Below are 12,777 nucleotides of genomic sequence, written 5' to 3'. Positions count from 1 at the left end.
AGGCAATTATTAACTCAGGGAGAACAAGAGGTTGTGCAGAAAGTGAGAAGTAGTAGAGTCTACACATGAGTGTATTAGTCACGCAAAAGAAAAAGCTGAATGAACTAAAGACGATCACTACATAAATAAACTGGGAAAGTGAAGGAATGGGAAGCGTGAAAGAAAGCAATGACTATTAACTATTGCATCAGCCACTGTGTGATGTGACAGACAGTGGCTGCGACAGAAAAATCAAGCAACAGTTCTAACAAGGCATTTTGTTTAGAGACTTGGAAGTAAAAGCCAAAAGAATCAGCTAAAAAAATATAGAAAGTGGTCACCTCTGGGAAGACAGAAATTGAGGAGAATCAGAGAGGACTACAATAATAGTCTATTTCATATGAAATCTTGCACAGATATTTGACTCCTTAATTTATAGGCAATTGTGCCTTTGATTAAAATAACCACACAAAAAATGAATGAGTATGAAAGTTTATGCTTAATGACAACTGAGTACAACAAATGACACTTGAGAGTTGACTAAAATGCAAGAATACTCGCATGGAAACATGCAGGCACAAGTGTGTGAATGACATCAACCCTGAAAAAAACATGAAAGAATACGTCAGTATACACCTATCTGGATAAATAGATGCATGAATGAATTCTCTATCCCTGTTGCCTTACTGGGCACCCTGTGAACCCAGCAGGGAGGGAACAGTACCTGACTAGAGCCCCTCATTACCCTCTTGCTTCCAGGCAGGTCCTGCTGCAGAAAGCGCTCCTGTCAGCTGCTTCGAGTCTGTGGGAGGTGCCCCCTAGTACACTCTGCCAGCAGTGCTTTACCCGGGTGGGGCTAAGGTTGTCCTGACCAAGAAGAGCATCACTCACCTGTGTGCCCCAAGACCGGAAGTCAGGAAGGACTGAGGATCAGATGGAGAAATCTCACCTCCCCATCTGCCCTGAAGAAATCAGTCTGAACTGATGGAGGGAGATGCTGATGCTTGATTGATTCCTCTGCCTTCTGGGTTCCTTTACTCTCTCACCTCAGCCCAAGGGTTCCCAGCAGTCACATCACCCTAGAAGCAGACTGACCCCCATTCCTCATAATCAGGAAACCCCAAATCCCTGTCCCTGTCCCCCTCACATGATATCACCCTTCAGCTCTGCTTCATCACATGAGGGTTACAACTGTTCAGGGGAGATTCCCCGCCCAGCGTCAGCCCCTGAACACTGGCCCCAGGTGTATTTTCTCCCAGCCCTTTATGCTTTGCTGTGAATCTGTCAGTCACTGGGAGCTGGAGGGGAGAGAGAGGTGGAGAATTTTTAGCGCTGTGTCAAGGCAGTGAGATAGACCCCTCCTTCTCCCCAGAATCTTACTCGCTGTCCCTTCCCAGACACGTGAAATAAAACAGACCAGACGTGTACATTTAAAGAGCAATTAAAACTTTTAATATGAAATTATATAGATATTGCAGACATGAAGTAATGCATATACAAGTGTGACAGGGTGTGAAGGGAACCTCAAGTTTCCAGAAAGCTGCTATTAGTCATTTTGGGAGAAGCCACAGTGAGGAAACTTACTGATAAAGCTTATTCGTAATAATTGAATTATTATCCATGTATTCTATTATAACATAAAAAAACAAAAATAGAGTTAGTAATTAGTGTAGTGCATCTGCACCCACCTCACATATATGAACGCTTTTAATCGTCCCCACCACAACTGGAAATAAACACTGTTCTTCTCATTTCATAGATGAAGAAACTGAGGCATCAAGAGGGAAAAGTGCTATATTGTAAATAAACTCCACCTCAAAAAATAATAATAATAAATTTTTTTAAATAAAAATAATTTTAAAATAATAAAATAAATAACAGAACACACACAAAAGGGAAAGTGCAAAAAAAAAAAAAAAAAAAAGGGAAAGTGCTAGTAAGACCAGTAGAGGGAGCTGAATTCAGGCCTCTGGCAGCAGATTCTAAGCTTCCACAGTGGAATTGATGGACGCAGGGTCTGACAACAAGGACTGAAATCCCGGTTGTGTGAGGCCATTATGGTCACTTGGCTCCATCTGGCATTGATCCAGGTCTTGCAGGCTAACGGCTTTGGGGAAAAGGAAAAACCAATAAATAAATGACCAATTGGCTGCAGAATATTGCTCTTTATTCCCTCAGAGATTCTCCTTCAGTTGCTCCAAAGTCAGGTTCTGTCCTTCTCTGAGGGAAGAAAACACCCCTCCTATTTTGCCCCCTTTTTGCCCAGCCCTTGCTGGACTCCTCCCCTGACTCCTCAATATCATCACGTGTCTCTGCTTCCACCACCTTCCACGACAGGGACAAAGGTCGGAAGGACGAAAGGACAAGATCCAGGAGTGGAAACCCAAAGCCCTCCCGCCTTAAGCCCGGACCCATCCCCGACACAGTGCGAGGCTCTGTCACAGACGGGTCCCGACTCCGCGTTCCTCCAGGCCTGGGAGTGGACACACACACAACTCCTTCCTCTCCTCTGTTCTCGGACCTCCTCACCTGCACAAGCACCTGTTCCACTGCCCGGCTCCACCTCAGGCCCTGACCTCCACCTGCAGCGCAACCTCCTGCCCGCCCCCAGCCCTGAGCCAGCAGCTCCTAACTGGAAAGCCCATCGGGAAGCCCAGGTGACAGCAGCCCCATCTAGAAAAACTGGGCTGCCACAGGCCCTGCCCCTGACCTGACCCTGGAGCACCCCTGGCTTGCAGACGCCTGGCCTTGCCGCGACCCTCACTCCCCGCCCAGGCTCTCAGGGTGCACTTGGTCTTCTCTCCTCCTTCCTGGTCCACTGCCTCCTGGAATCCCAACTCCACCCCAAGTGCTGCTGCTAGGCTGAGGCTGCACAGTCCCTCCTGCCCTGTTCCAGGCAGGGATTCAACCAGGCCGCCCTCCCTTGCTGTAGGGATCTGCTGCTCAATGTGGATGGGGGGGACACCCCCAGCCCGAGGCTGTACCTGGCCCCCTCTGCACCCTGGGACTGCCACTGCCACCCTCCACCTCCCACAGGCAGCGCCCCTTTTGAATTCCTCTTTCATTTAATATGCACCACAAGGTCAGTATTGGAGGAAATTCTATTGAGCTTTGCCATCTGAAGTCATAAACATTTGTATTGGACATCAAAAATTTAAAAAGTAGGGACTTCCCTGGTGGCGCAGTGGTTAAGAATCCGCCTGCCAATGCAGGAGACACAGGTTCGAGCCCTGGTCCGAGAAGATCCCACATGCCGCGGAGCAACTAAGCCCGTGCGCCACAGCTACCGAGCCTGCGCTCTAGAGCCCACGAGCCACAACTACTGAGCCCGTTTGCCTAGAACTCGTGCTCTGCAACAAGAGAAGCCATTGCATGAGAAGCCGCACACCGCGACGAAGAGTAGCCCCCGCTCACTGCAACTAGAGAAAAGCCCGCATGCAGCAACGAAGACCCAACGCAGCATAAATAAATGAATAAATAAATACATTTATTAAAAAAAAAAAAAATTTAAAAAGTAATTTTGAGAAATTAGCACATGATCTTCACACTGTTTTCCCAGCAAATGCCCCAGTGACATACAAGACAACCGTTTCTGTCTCAGCGGAACCAGAACTCATGTTCCCTGGGGGTGGGGTGGGTGGGGAGGGGTCGGGGGTGCCCCAGGTGAGAGCAGGAGCAACTACAGAGCTGCCTGGTCCCCTGCTCTGGGTGCTACATGGACAGAGCCTCTTGCTGCGGGGCAGGGTGACTAACCATCCCTGTATGCCCAGGCTGAAGGCCAAATGATAAGGGAATTGGGCTTGTGGATGAGAAACCACGTCCCCAAGCATGCCAGTGACACAAAGAGGTGGCATCAACAGAAGGAGCTGAGTCTCTGCACATGCCACCCTTTCACTGTTCCACGCTCTGCCTTTGCTCTTTGCCAAACACAAAGCTCTGCTGCTCTTTTCCCCTCCCCTCAAGCAACCTGATGATGGGGAAATCAATGTGACCATCCCGTTCTCCAAATCTACAGGGCAGTGACCACCATGAGCAAGGGAACTGGCTCAGGGAGGGCAGGGTGAGGCCACAGAACACAGACCCAGTGCCCTCCTCTAAAGAGCCCTTGGACTGTGTCCCGAGGGGCTGGACAGGAAAGAACCTGGAGGTGAGATAAAATCAGTGACCCCAGTTGTCCAAGGATTGGCTGTTCTCCTCTCCCCAAATGGTCAAGGGGTATCTGCTCACTACTTCCCTATATTATGGGCAAGGAAATTCCAGCAAGCATGGGGGCACGTGATGGGACCTTGAGAAGGATGCAGGCTGGGGGTGACCCAGAGGAAACGAAACTCAGAAGACAGTTCATGGAGGAGGACTTGGAGAGGTTGCAAAACATCTCTAAGTGGGGCCTCACAAGGGCGCATCACAGGCAGGGCTCTGGCACCATCCACTGAACCCTAGTTTGAGCCTTATGATTCTTTTACTTGGATTCTTTTTTTTTTTTTCTGTATAAAACTAAATTTATTTAAACTGAAGTTTTATATTTATCTTTTCTTTTTAAAAAATTTTACTGGAGTATGGCTGCTCTATAATGTTGTGTTAGTTTCTACTGTACAGCAAAGTGAATCAGCTATACATATACATATATCCCCCCTTTTTTGGATTTCCATCCCATTTAGATCACCACAGAGCCTTAAGTAGAATTCCTTGAGCTATACAGTAGCTCCTTGGATTCATAATGATGGCTGAAAAACTGGGGAGAGAAATGCAGATAGGAAGTGATAAGCCCATGCCTGGCCTCTGAATTCCTCCTCAGTTTTTAACCCCTCCCCACAAGCTCACAGACACTTTACTGCAGGTTCCCTCTGAATCAATCCATGATCACCTAGACCCTCCCAACCAGCACATGACCCAACATATCACCCCTAGATGAGGCCTGACGAGCTGAGAGTAGACAGAAAAAGATGAGAACAGAGCAGAGAGCTGAAACCCTCACTGCGCCCAGTCTCACCCAGAGGAAAGAGAGGCCCCTGCTGGACACTAAGGGCCCCAGCCTGGCCCTGGCCTTGGGCAGGACCAAGGGGTTAGAACAGATGTGGCTCCCATTCCCTTCACAAATACCCCAGTGTCCAGCTCCTGGAACAGAGGCTTGTCATCCTCTCATATCTGTGCAGAGGGACACGAGGGGGACCCTACATCCCAGGCAGAGCCCTTCCCATCCCCACCCCCTGCCCAGATTTCTCACCTGGGCTCCCCACAGCTGATGCTGTCTTCTTCTTCTTCTTCGTGCAGCAAAGGACACAAAGCCTGATGATAAAAACAAGAGCAAAGTCAGCAACACCCAGGATGGTCCGCCACTGACTCTGATACACCAGGGTCTCTCCTGAGAAAGGGCCTTATTCTATATAACCCAGGCACCCCAGAGCCACAGGTCTGCTCTCCTCTCCCTGATCCTGGCCTCTGACCCTCCCAGGGTCACAACCCCCTCCAGGCTCACCCCAGGCTCACCAGAGGGCACAGGGTGTGCACTGTGATTCCCGCTGTGTTCCACGTGGCGCTGGACCCGCTGCTCCTCTCCTTGGGGAACACTTTTGGTCACCCAGGACCGGTAGGTCCCGTTCCCATCAGGCAGGACACCCTTAACTGCTAGGCGTCCCGCCTCATGGGTTCCTCATCCCAAAACCAGGCCGCTGAGATATTCCGGGGAAAGAAGCCGAAAGCCCAGCATGTGAGGTTGACTGTGCCCTCCGAGTCCTGGCTGCGGGTCACGTTCACGGCTGGGGGCCCTGGGGGAGAAAGCACAGAGCCAGTGAGGCCCGGGGCCAAGCCCTGCTCCCTCTAAGGAAGACGGAGAGAACAGGGCTGCTGCTGCCCACTCTCCACCTCTGGCTGAGCCCTCGCCCACCCCAGACCTGCTCCAAGTCTGTTCTGCACCCTGGGGCCCAGTTCCTTTAGCCGGGCAGGGGGAGGGGCTGTGACGGGGCCTCACTCTCTTGGATCCACGTGTTGATGCTGAGGAGCGGGCCGTGCGGGGTGGGCTCCTGGGGACCAGCAGGGAACTTTCTGGAACAGGCAGGCTGGGAGCCAGGGGGGCCCACTCCAGTCTAGGGCCTTCCTCTCCTGACTGACACTCACCTTCATTGGTACAGTTTCTGTCAGAGGGCCCACTGCTCCCCTGGATGATTGTCACTGGGGCGGTTCATTCCCCTCCCCACCTGCCCATCTTTCTACAGTGGATTTAACAGAACAGCAAATTGCAGGACACCACGCCAACAGAGCATATATGCACCCAGAGGACAGGGAGGGTCTCTGTGGGCAGAGTCAGGGCGTGGAGGCTCTAGGGGTCTGGGGGAGAGGAAGGGCCCTGGTCCAGGAGCAGTACCTGTTCTCTCCCTGAAGCCTGTCCAGGATTCCAGATAGCCCCGCAGTCTTCCACAAAGCTCTCCCTGCACGTGGGCCCAGTAATACTTGCTTTGAAAGCTATCTGTGTCCCCGAACTTCTCCATTTCCATGGCCCAGTTCCGAGCCAAGGACTGGGGCACTGTACAACCCTGGGTCTCTGGGTGACAGGAGAGGAGGAGCTCCCCATCATAGCAGAGAAACCTGAAGCCCCAGGCGTGGTTGTCTTCTTGGATTTCACAGCCCACCATCTCCTGGAGGGAATTCACACCTGCACCCCACCCCACCTCAGCAGTGACTCCTCCAGTCCCCATGTCCTTCTGTCCTCCCACCCAAGTGAGAAACTCCAGCCAGAGGGCTCCCTCCCTGCTCCCCTCCATGTCTTCCCAGTGCTGCTGAGTCATGGCCACCCCCCTGCTGAACTCACAGACCTCTGTCCTCTGGACCTGCCCCCTAATCCAGTGAAAGGCCTCACAGCAGTCTCGGACCCTCCCCACTCTCACCTCCTTTCTCCTCCTGCAGGGACAGGATTTCTGCTAGAAGCTTTCTGAGGTCCTTCCAGGTCTCTGTCAAGTCCTTGGACTCTGTGTCCCACGTCTCAGCTCCCAGCTCTTCTGCCCACAGTCCCCGGGGCTCTACCCTGCCTGTCTCACGGTCACAGTGCAGGAAGGCCTGGCCATCCAAGTGTCCCCCAGCGAAAAAGCTGGACTGCACAGATCCATCCCGGGACAGCACTGTGAGGTTGTAATGAAGACTGTGTGATCCTGGGGAAGGGGGAACCGCAGATGAAACAGCTTTCCAGAAACAAGTGCACATCAAATGTTTACCAGACAAGTTCTGCTGTCCTGACCTGCTCCAGGACTGAGGATGCAGAACATGCACGTGTACAAGGGACCACAATGAGAATTTTTCCAACACAGGGGAAAAAAGAAAAAGAGGAGTGAAGGAGAGGGGAATTGAGGAGTGGAGGGAGGGGTGGAGATGGGCAAACATTCAGGACAAGTGCCAGGACAGGGAGGCACCAGCTCCCTAAGGGTCCAGGCAGGAGGCCAAGGGGAGAGGCTGGCCTGCAGGGGGCAAGGGAGAGGCAGGAAGACCAGGTGAGGGGAGGTGGAGTCAGAGGGGAGGGAGGGGCAGTGTCAGCCCAGGATCAGGGGCATCCCTGCTCAGAGGCCGGTCAGGTGAGATGGAGAGCAAGGGCTGCTGCCCGTGGGGCAGGTTCATCATGGACGAGGTGGACTCAAGGGAGGGTGGGGCACGAGGCAGAGGGGCCTGAGGGGCTGGGCTGTGGCCCTAAGACAGTTGAAGGAGGGCCAGTACCCCTGGTGGAGGTGAAACAGTGGGTCTGGGCCCAGAGTGCAAGAGGCATGGTGAGGCCCCAGGTGGGGAGGTGGCTGGACCTGCCAGTGTCCCCTGGGAGTGGTGGGTGTTGGGGGCCTGAGTCAGTGCCATGTGCCCAAGGGCCATGGAGAATTAGAAGGAGCGGTGGCAAGAGAAAATAGAACTGGAAAGCCAAGGTGCACATTGGGAGGGACCTGCACAGTGGGAGTGGTTGGGGGCAGGTCACACCTCCACAGAGGGTGTGGGTCAGGCAGCCAGCACAGGAGGGCGGGGCTGGGGGAAGACACCCTGTAGGGAAAGGCCAACTCACCAAGTGGCATCAACAAGGATTCTGGATACATGGTTGAGGTAGTGAGAGCCCACTGGGGTCAGTGAACCTAAGAGAGGGTGGTGAAGGCCAAGGAGGTGGGCAATTGGACCAAGGGTAGTATTCCTATTGGGGAGGGAGGAAGGGCAAGGGGCTGCAGAGGAGACAGTGGTGAGGGCCTGGATTGGGGGGCAGGGGATGAGCATGCCTCAGGGGTGACTCTGGGGGACCTTGGGTTAGGGTGAAGACAGGAGAGGAGGAGGGCTCTGGTTGAGGGAGGGTGAGGATGGCGTGGTGATTCCTGGGAGGAAGCTTGTGATTGATGAGAACATGGTGAGGGCCCAAGGCACTCGGGCAAGGAGTGGGAGCTGGGCAAGGTGCCATGGGGGTAGGTGCAGAGGGACCAGGGCAAGTGGAGTCCAGCAGCTGAGGCCTGGAGAGTGGAGGTCTCAAGAGGGTGAGGTTTAGGATGCAGGAGTGGGGAAGGGGCAGTGCTGGGTGAAACGCCCACACTGAACGAGGGCCAAGAGCAGGTGCCTGCACTGGGGCGGAGCTAGGAGGATGGGTGCCAAGACCAGGGGAGAGGTCCTCCCACAGGGGCTGTGCACTGTGCTCAAGGCCCAGTTATCATTAGCAGCACAGCTCCCCCTGGTGATAAAATAGGGTAGTGATGAGGGAGGGAAGTCCCCCTGGGCAAAAGTCATCCACAGAAATGTAAGGTTAGTGAAAGCTGGGGGGAGGTAGGAGCCATGCAGGTGTCTGATCCTTGCAGGTAAAGACCCATGAGGGGGGAGTCTGCTGGTGGTCCAGTGGTTAGTATTCGGCGCTTTCACTGTGAAGGCTCAGGTTCAATCCATGGTCGGGGAACTAAGATCCTGCAAGCCGCGGGGTTGGGGCGTGGCCAAAATAAAAAATAAAATAAAATAAATGTTTTTAAAAAGCCATGAGAGGAGGAGAGGGCCCGGTGGTGGGAAAGGCGATGAGGGTGAGGATGCCGTAGGAAGGGATCAGAGAACCACAGAGGGGAGGGGACAGCAGGGAGGGGGAGGACAAATCCTGAGGGGGCACAAGTGACGGCAGGGGAGGAGGCAAGGAGAGAATCAGGGGTGGGAACATGGGCATAGCAGAAAATTAGAGTAAACATTGGCAGGGGAGGGGGGAGGTGCGGAGTGGAGACCACAGAAATCACAGGAAGAATCCCTTGGCTCCAAAGCTGTCACACTCTAACTTCTGTCAGTGAAAATAATCAATAAACAATCTATAATAAGAATAGAGAGTTTTATTTGAGCCAAATTAAGGACTAGTCCAGAAGCCAGCTTCCCAGATAACTCTGAGAAACTGCTCTGGAGAAGCAGGGTTTTCAGCACACTTGTGGGGTTTTTTTGTTGTCGCCGTGCCAAAATCTTAGTTCCAAAATCTTAGTTCCGGGACCAGAGATGGAATCTGGGCCCAAGACCGCGAACGTGCCGAGTCCTAACCACTGGACCGCCAGGGAATTCCCCTCTAGCGCAGTTGTATATCTTGTCAGAACAAAGAACATTAAGCAAGTCAGGGCTACATTTCTCCAAGGTTTAAAAACAAACAACCAAAAACAGACCAGCACGTACACATGCAGAACATACAGTATAGCCTTGGCACCTGGGAAGGGAGTCTTATCATCAAAGGTGAACCAGCGGTGGAGTCCCAGGAAGAGGGGCATTTAGTCTTTATTTTTAACATGGACATTCTTTACTTCTGGTCAATGTGCCCTTTCCTTTAATAATTAAAGCAGATGTACAATGTATGTCTGACAGGCCACAAAGAGGCAATTTACTTAGCGCAAAATTCAACTCAGTTCATGTATAAGCCAGAATGACTTCCCTGTATCTGAACATGTGAAAACATATTTTGTCGCTTCTCTCAGTGAAAGTCAGGATCGGCCACGGTGCCCACAGCAGTAGGAAGTGTGGTTCAGGGCCCTTGGGCCCTTCCTAGAGCTCCTGGTCACTAGAAAGAGACCCCCAACTCCAAGGACTGAGGCCCTTGAGCGCTGCCTGCCTGGAAGCTCCCCGATTCCCGAGGCCAGAAACGGGAAGAGGGCAGAGCTGAGAACAGGAGGAGAGGACAGCGCTCAGGGGCCTAAGAGGGAGCCCAACACACCGGTGGGAAGTGGCCGCCTGAGCGTCGGACCTCCAAGAGCCCTTGATCGCCTCTGACGGGAGCAACCCGGGCTTGGGGGCAGCCTTCCCACCCACGGGAGTCAGAGGACGGGGATGTGTGAGGAAGAGGAAAGCAGGGAGGGCGGGTGCAGCAGGGGGAGCAGAGGGTGGGAGTTGGAAAGAGACTGAAAAGCGGGAACGTGCCGTGGTGGCCACAGGCCCCGAGCAGCTCCCGGCCCCTCCCCGACCTCACCCAGCCCCCCACTCCCCACCCCGCTGCACCGCCAGTGAGACGGTCCCCGCGACGCTCACTGAATCCCACCCGGACCCTGAAACCGCCCCAGGCTCCCGGCTGAGGACCTCAATGAACGCCACTCACCAGCGGCGGTAGCCGGGAGCACAGAAAGGGCAGCGCCGGCTAGAAACGGCAGGACAAAGAGCAGCGCCATGGCCCGGACCTTGTCAACCTCCCAGAGGCTCCGGGACAGCAGCCGAGCGGGCGGCGCTGAGCCGGGCGGCGGCGGCGCACTGGCAGCGGAGACGGCCCGCACGGAGGTTTAAAAACTGGGCCCCGCCCCCGCCCCGTCCCGGTCCCTGTCCTCCCTCCCCCGAGCGGGGACCGTCATCCGGCCGCCTCCGCTGCCTAGAAAAGCCTGGAGGCTAGAAAAGCCTTAGGATCCCCAGGAAGGTGAGACGGAGGGTGAGTGTAGACAAATGCCGAAGGGACAGGCTCTGAGCAGCAGAGAGTTAGGGCGCCCCCCCCCGCGCCGTCAGAAGCGCCCAGATCACCGCCTCCCTCCCCTGCAAAGAAGACTCCCCGCCCACGGCAGGGAAGGTCTCACAAGGCTGCTTCAGAGACACCCCACGTTTCCGGCCTTTCGGGGCTTCTTCCTTCAGGCACAACTTCTCTCCCATAACCCCTCCCTCCACCTTGCACAGCAGAGGTACTGGCAACAGTCCGCTGAGACCAGATTTGCAGATTTCAGCAGCTCTGCCTCTCAGAAGCCACTTCCCCAGATGAAGGACTCAAGAGTTCAAACTCTTGAAGATGTTTCCACCATTATAATCTCCTTCTCCTCCCACTGACTCCAAGACCGAGCCACGTCTCTTTTCCTGTGGCCTCAGCCTATAGGTATCCACACTCTCCCAAGGCAGCCTCTTGATTCAGGCCCAATGAGGTGGTTCCCCGTGATCTACCCCAACACCAACCTCTCCAGACTCCCTTTCCAACCTGCCTCAGGACATCTGCGCCTCTGGGCCCATCTGCCCCTCAAACCCAACAGATGTACAGGCAAACTCTACCCCTTTCCCCGCACACCAGCCTCTCTCCCTCCCCAAGTTCTCTTTAAGCATCACGACCAGCTTGGTCCCTTCTGATCCCCTTTCCCCTGCCTCTCATGGGCTCACAGTCAGCTCCTCCAGCCCCTTTTGAGTCCCACTGCAACTATCTTAGTCCAGGCTTTCATCTACCTCAGCCTAGAGAACTGGAAAGGCTTCTTAAACTCCTGCCTGTCTCTAGTCATAACCATAAGGCCCCAGCCATCCACAGCTGCCCCATCTGCAGAATTAACACATAAGGTCTCTACTCCACCATCAAAGCCTGCAGCTGCCACAACCAGCTGTCTGGCATCATCTTCCACTTCTCTGGTGACATCCCCCCTGGGTTGCAGTAAAAGTGGGCTCCCCCCATTTCCTTGCCCTGTCCCATCAGGATGCCACTGCTTACATATTGCCCTCCTGTGGATTACTCTCCTCTGCCTTCCAGCCCATCAGAACTGCACATCCTAAAAGATCATCCCAATTAGCTGGGGGTAAGGGTGGTACAACCTTGGGATTATACTAAAAACTATCTAACTGTATGCTTTAAAAGGGTGAATTATGTGATACATGAACTATATTTCCATAATACTATGATAATAATAATGCCATCCTGAAAAAAGCCTCCTTCTACTGAAAGCTGTGCCTTATCCCCAACACACATCTCTTGGTCTTTGGCATTCCTACGCCATGGTCCTCAAACCTGATTGCTTATATAACCACCTGGGGAGTTTTTACTAACCATATGTCTAGGCCATGGCCAAAACCAACAGAATCAGTATCCCTTGGGTTGAACCTAGGCCTTCGTATCTTTTAAAGCCCCCTCAGTGATTCCAAATGTGTAGGCAAGTTTTAGAATCACTGGTCTAGCCCTGGTTGAAACTTCCCTGATGGAACCAAGTGTGCCCTGCCTTGAACCCCATCTGACCATTTTATACTCCCCACGTTAGACAATGGGCCACTTTAGAATCAGGAACTGTGTTCATTTCATCTTTGTCTCCCTGCAAATGCTTTTTTTAAAGTTGTACTCTGCCTCTCATTAGTAACCATTCCACTAAGATCCTTATCCAATACTTTTCCTGTGGATGGAAATGTCGTGCCTCAGAACGTTTTAACAATTTCTCAGATTTCAAACTTTTATTAATTAATTACTTTGACCATCACTTTATTTAGCAGGTCAGGGATTGGGTCCTGTCCCATCTCGGAGAGCTTCTTTTCATTGCGAAAGGTCACAAGGGTAGTGAAAGTATAGAGTGGCAGATGGATCCCAGCTCTCCTGACAAGCCCTTTCCTCCATGACCATCCTCCTTCAAAGAC

General features: G+C 53.1%; 1 protein-coding gene across 1 annotated transcript; it reads right to left on the bottom strand.

Moving 5' to 3' along the window:
• Positions 1 to 1,408: 1,408 nt before the first annotated feature.
• On the bottom strand, positions 1,409 to 10,721 carry LOC132374538 (MHC class I polypeptide-related sequence B-like). The gene is given in 7 exon segments (XM_059938320.1): positions 1,409 to 2,086; positions 5,204 to 5,265; positions 5,467 to 5,601; positions 5,604 to 5,744; positions 6,341 to 6,628; positions 6,861 to 7,121; positions 10,523 to 10,721. Coding segments are annotated over 7 exon segments (1,131 nt in total). The 5' UTR covers positions 10,593 to 10,721; the 3' UTR covers positions 1,409 to 1,912.
• Positions 10,722 to 12,777: the final 2,056 nt, after the last annotated feature.

This window comes from Balaenoptera ricei, chromosome 11 (genome assembly GCF_028023285.1).
Source record: "Balaenoptera ricei isolate mBalRic1 chromosome 11, mBalRic1.hap2, whole genome shotgun sequence".
Taxonomy (NCBI): Eukaryota; Metazoa; Chordata; class Mammalia; order Artiodactyla; family Balaenopteridae; genus Balaenoptera; species Balaenoptera ricei.
This window is presented reverse-complemented; position numbering and strand designations above follow the sequence as displayed.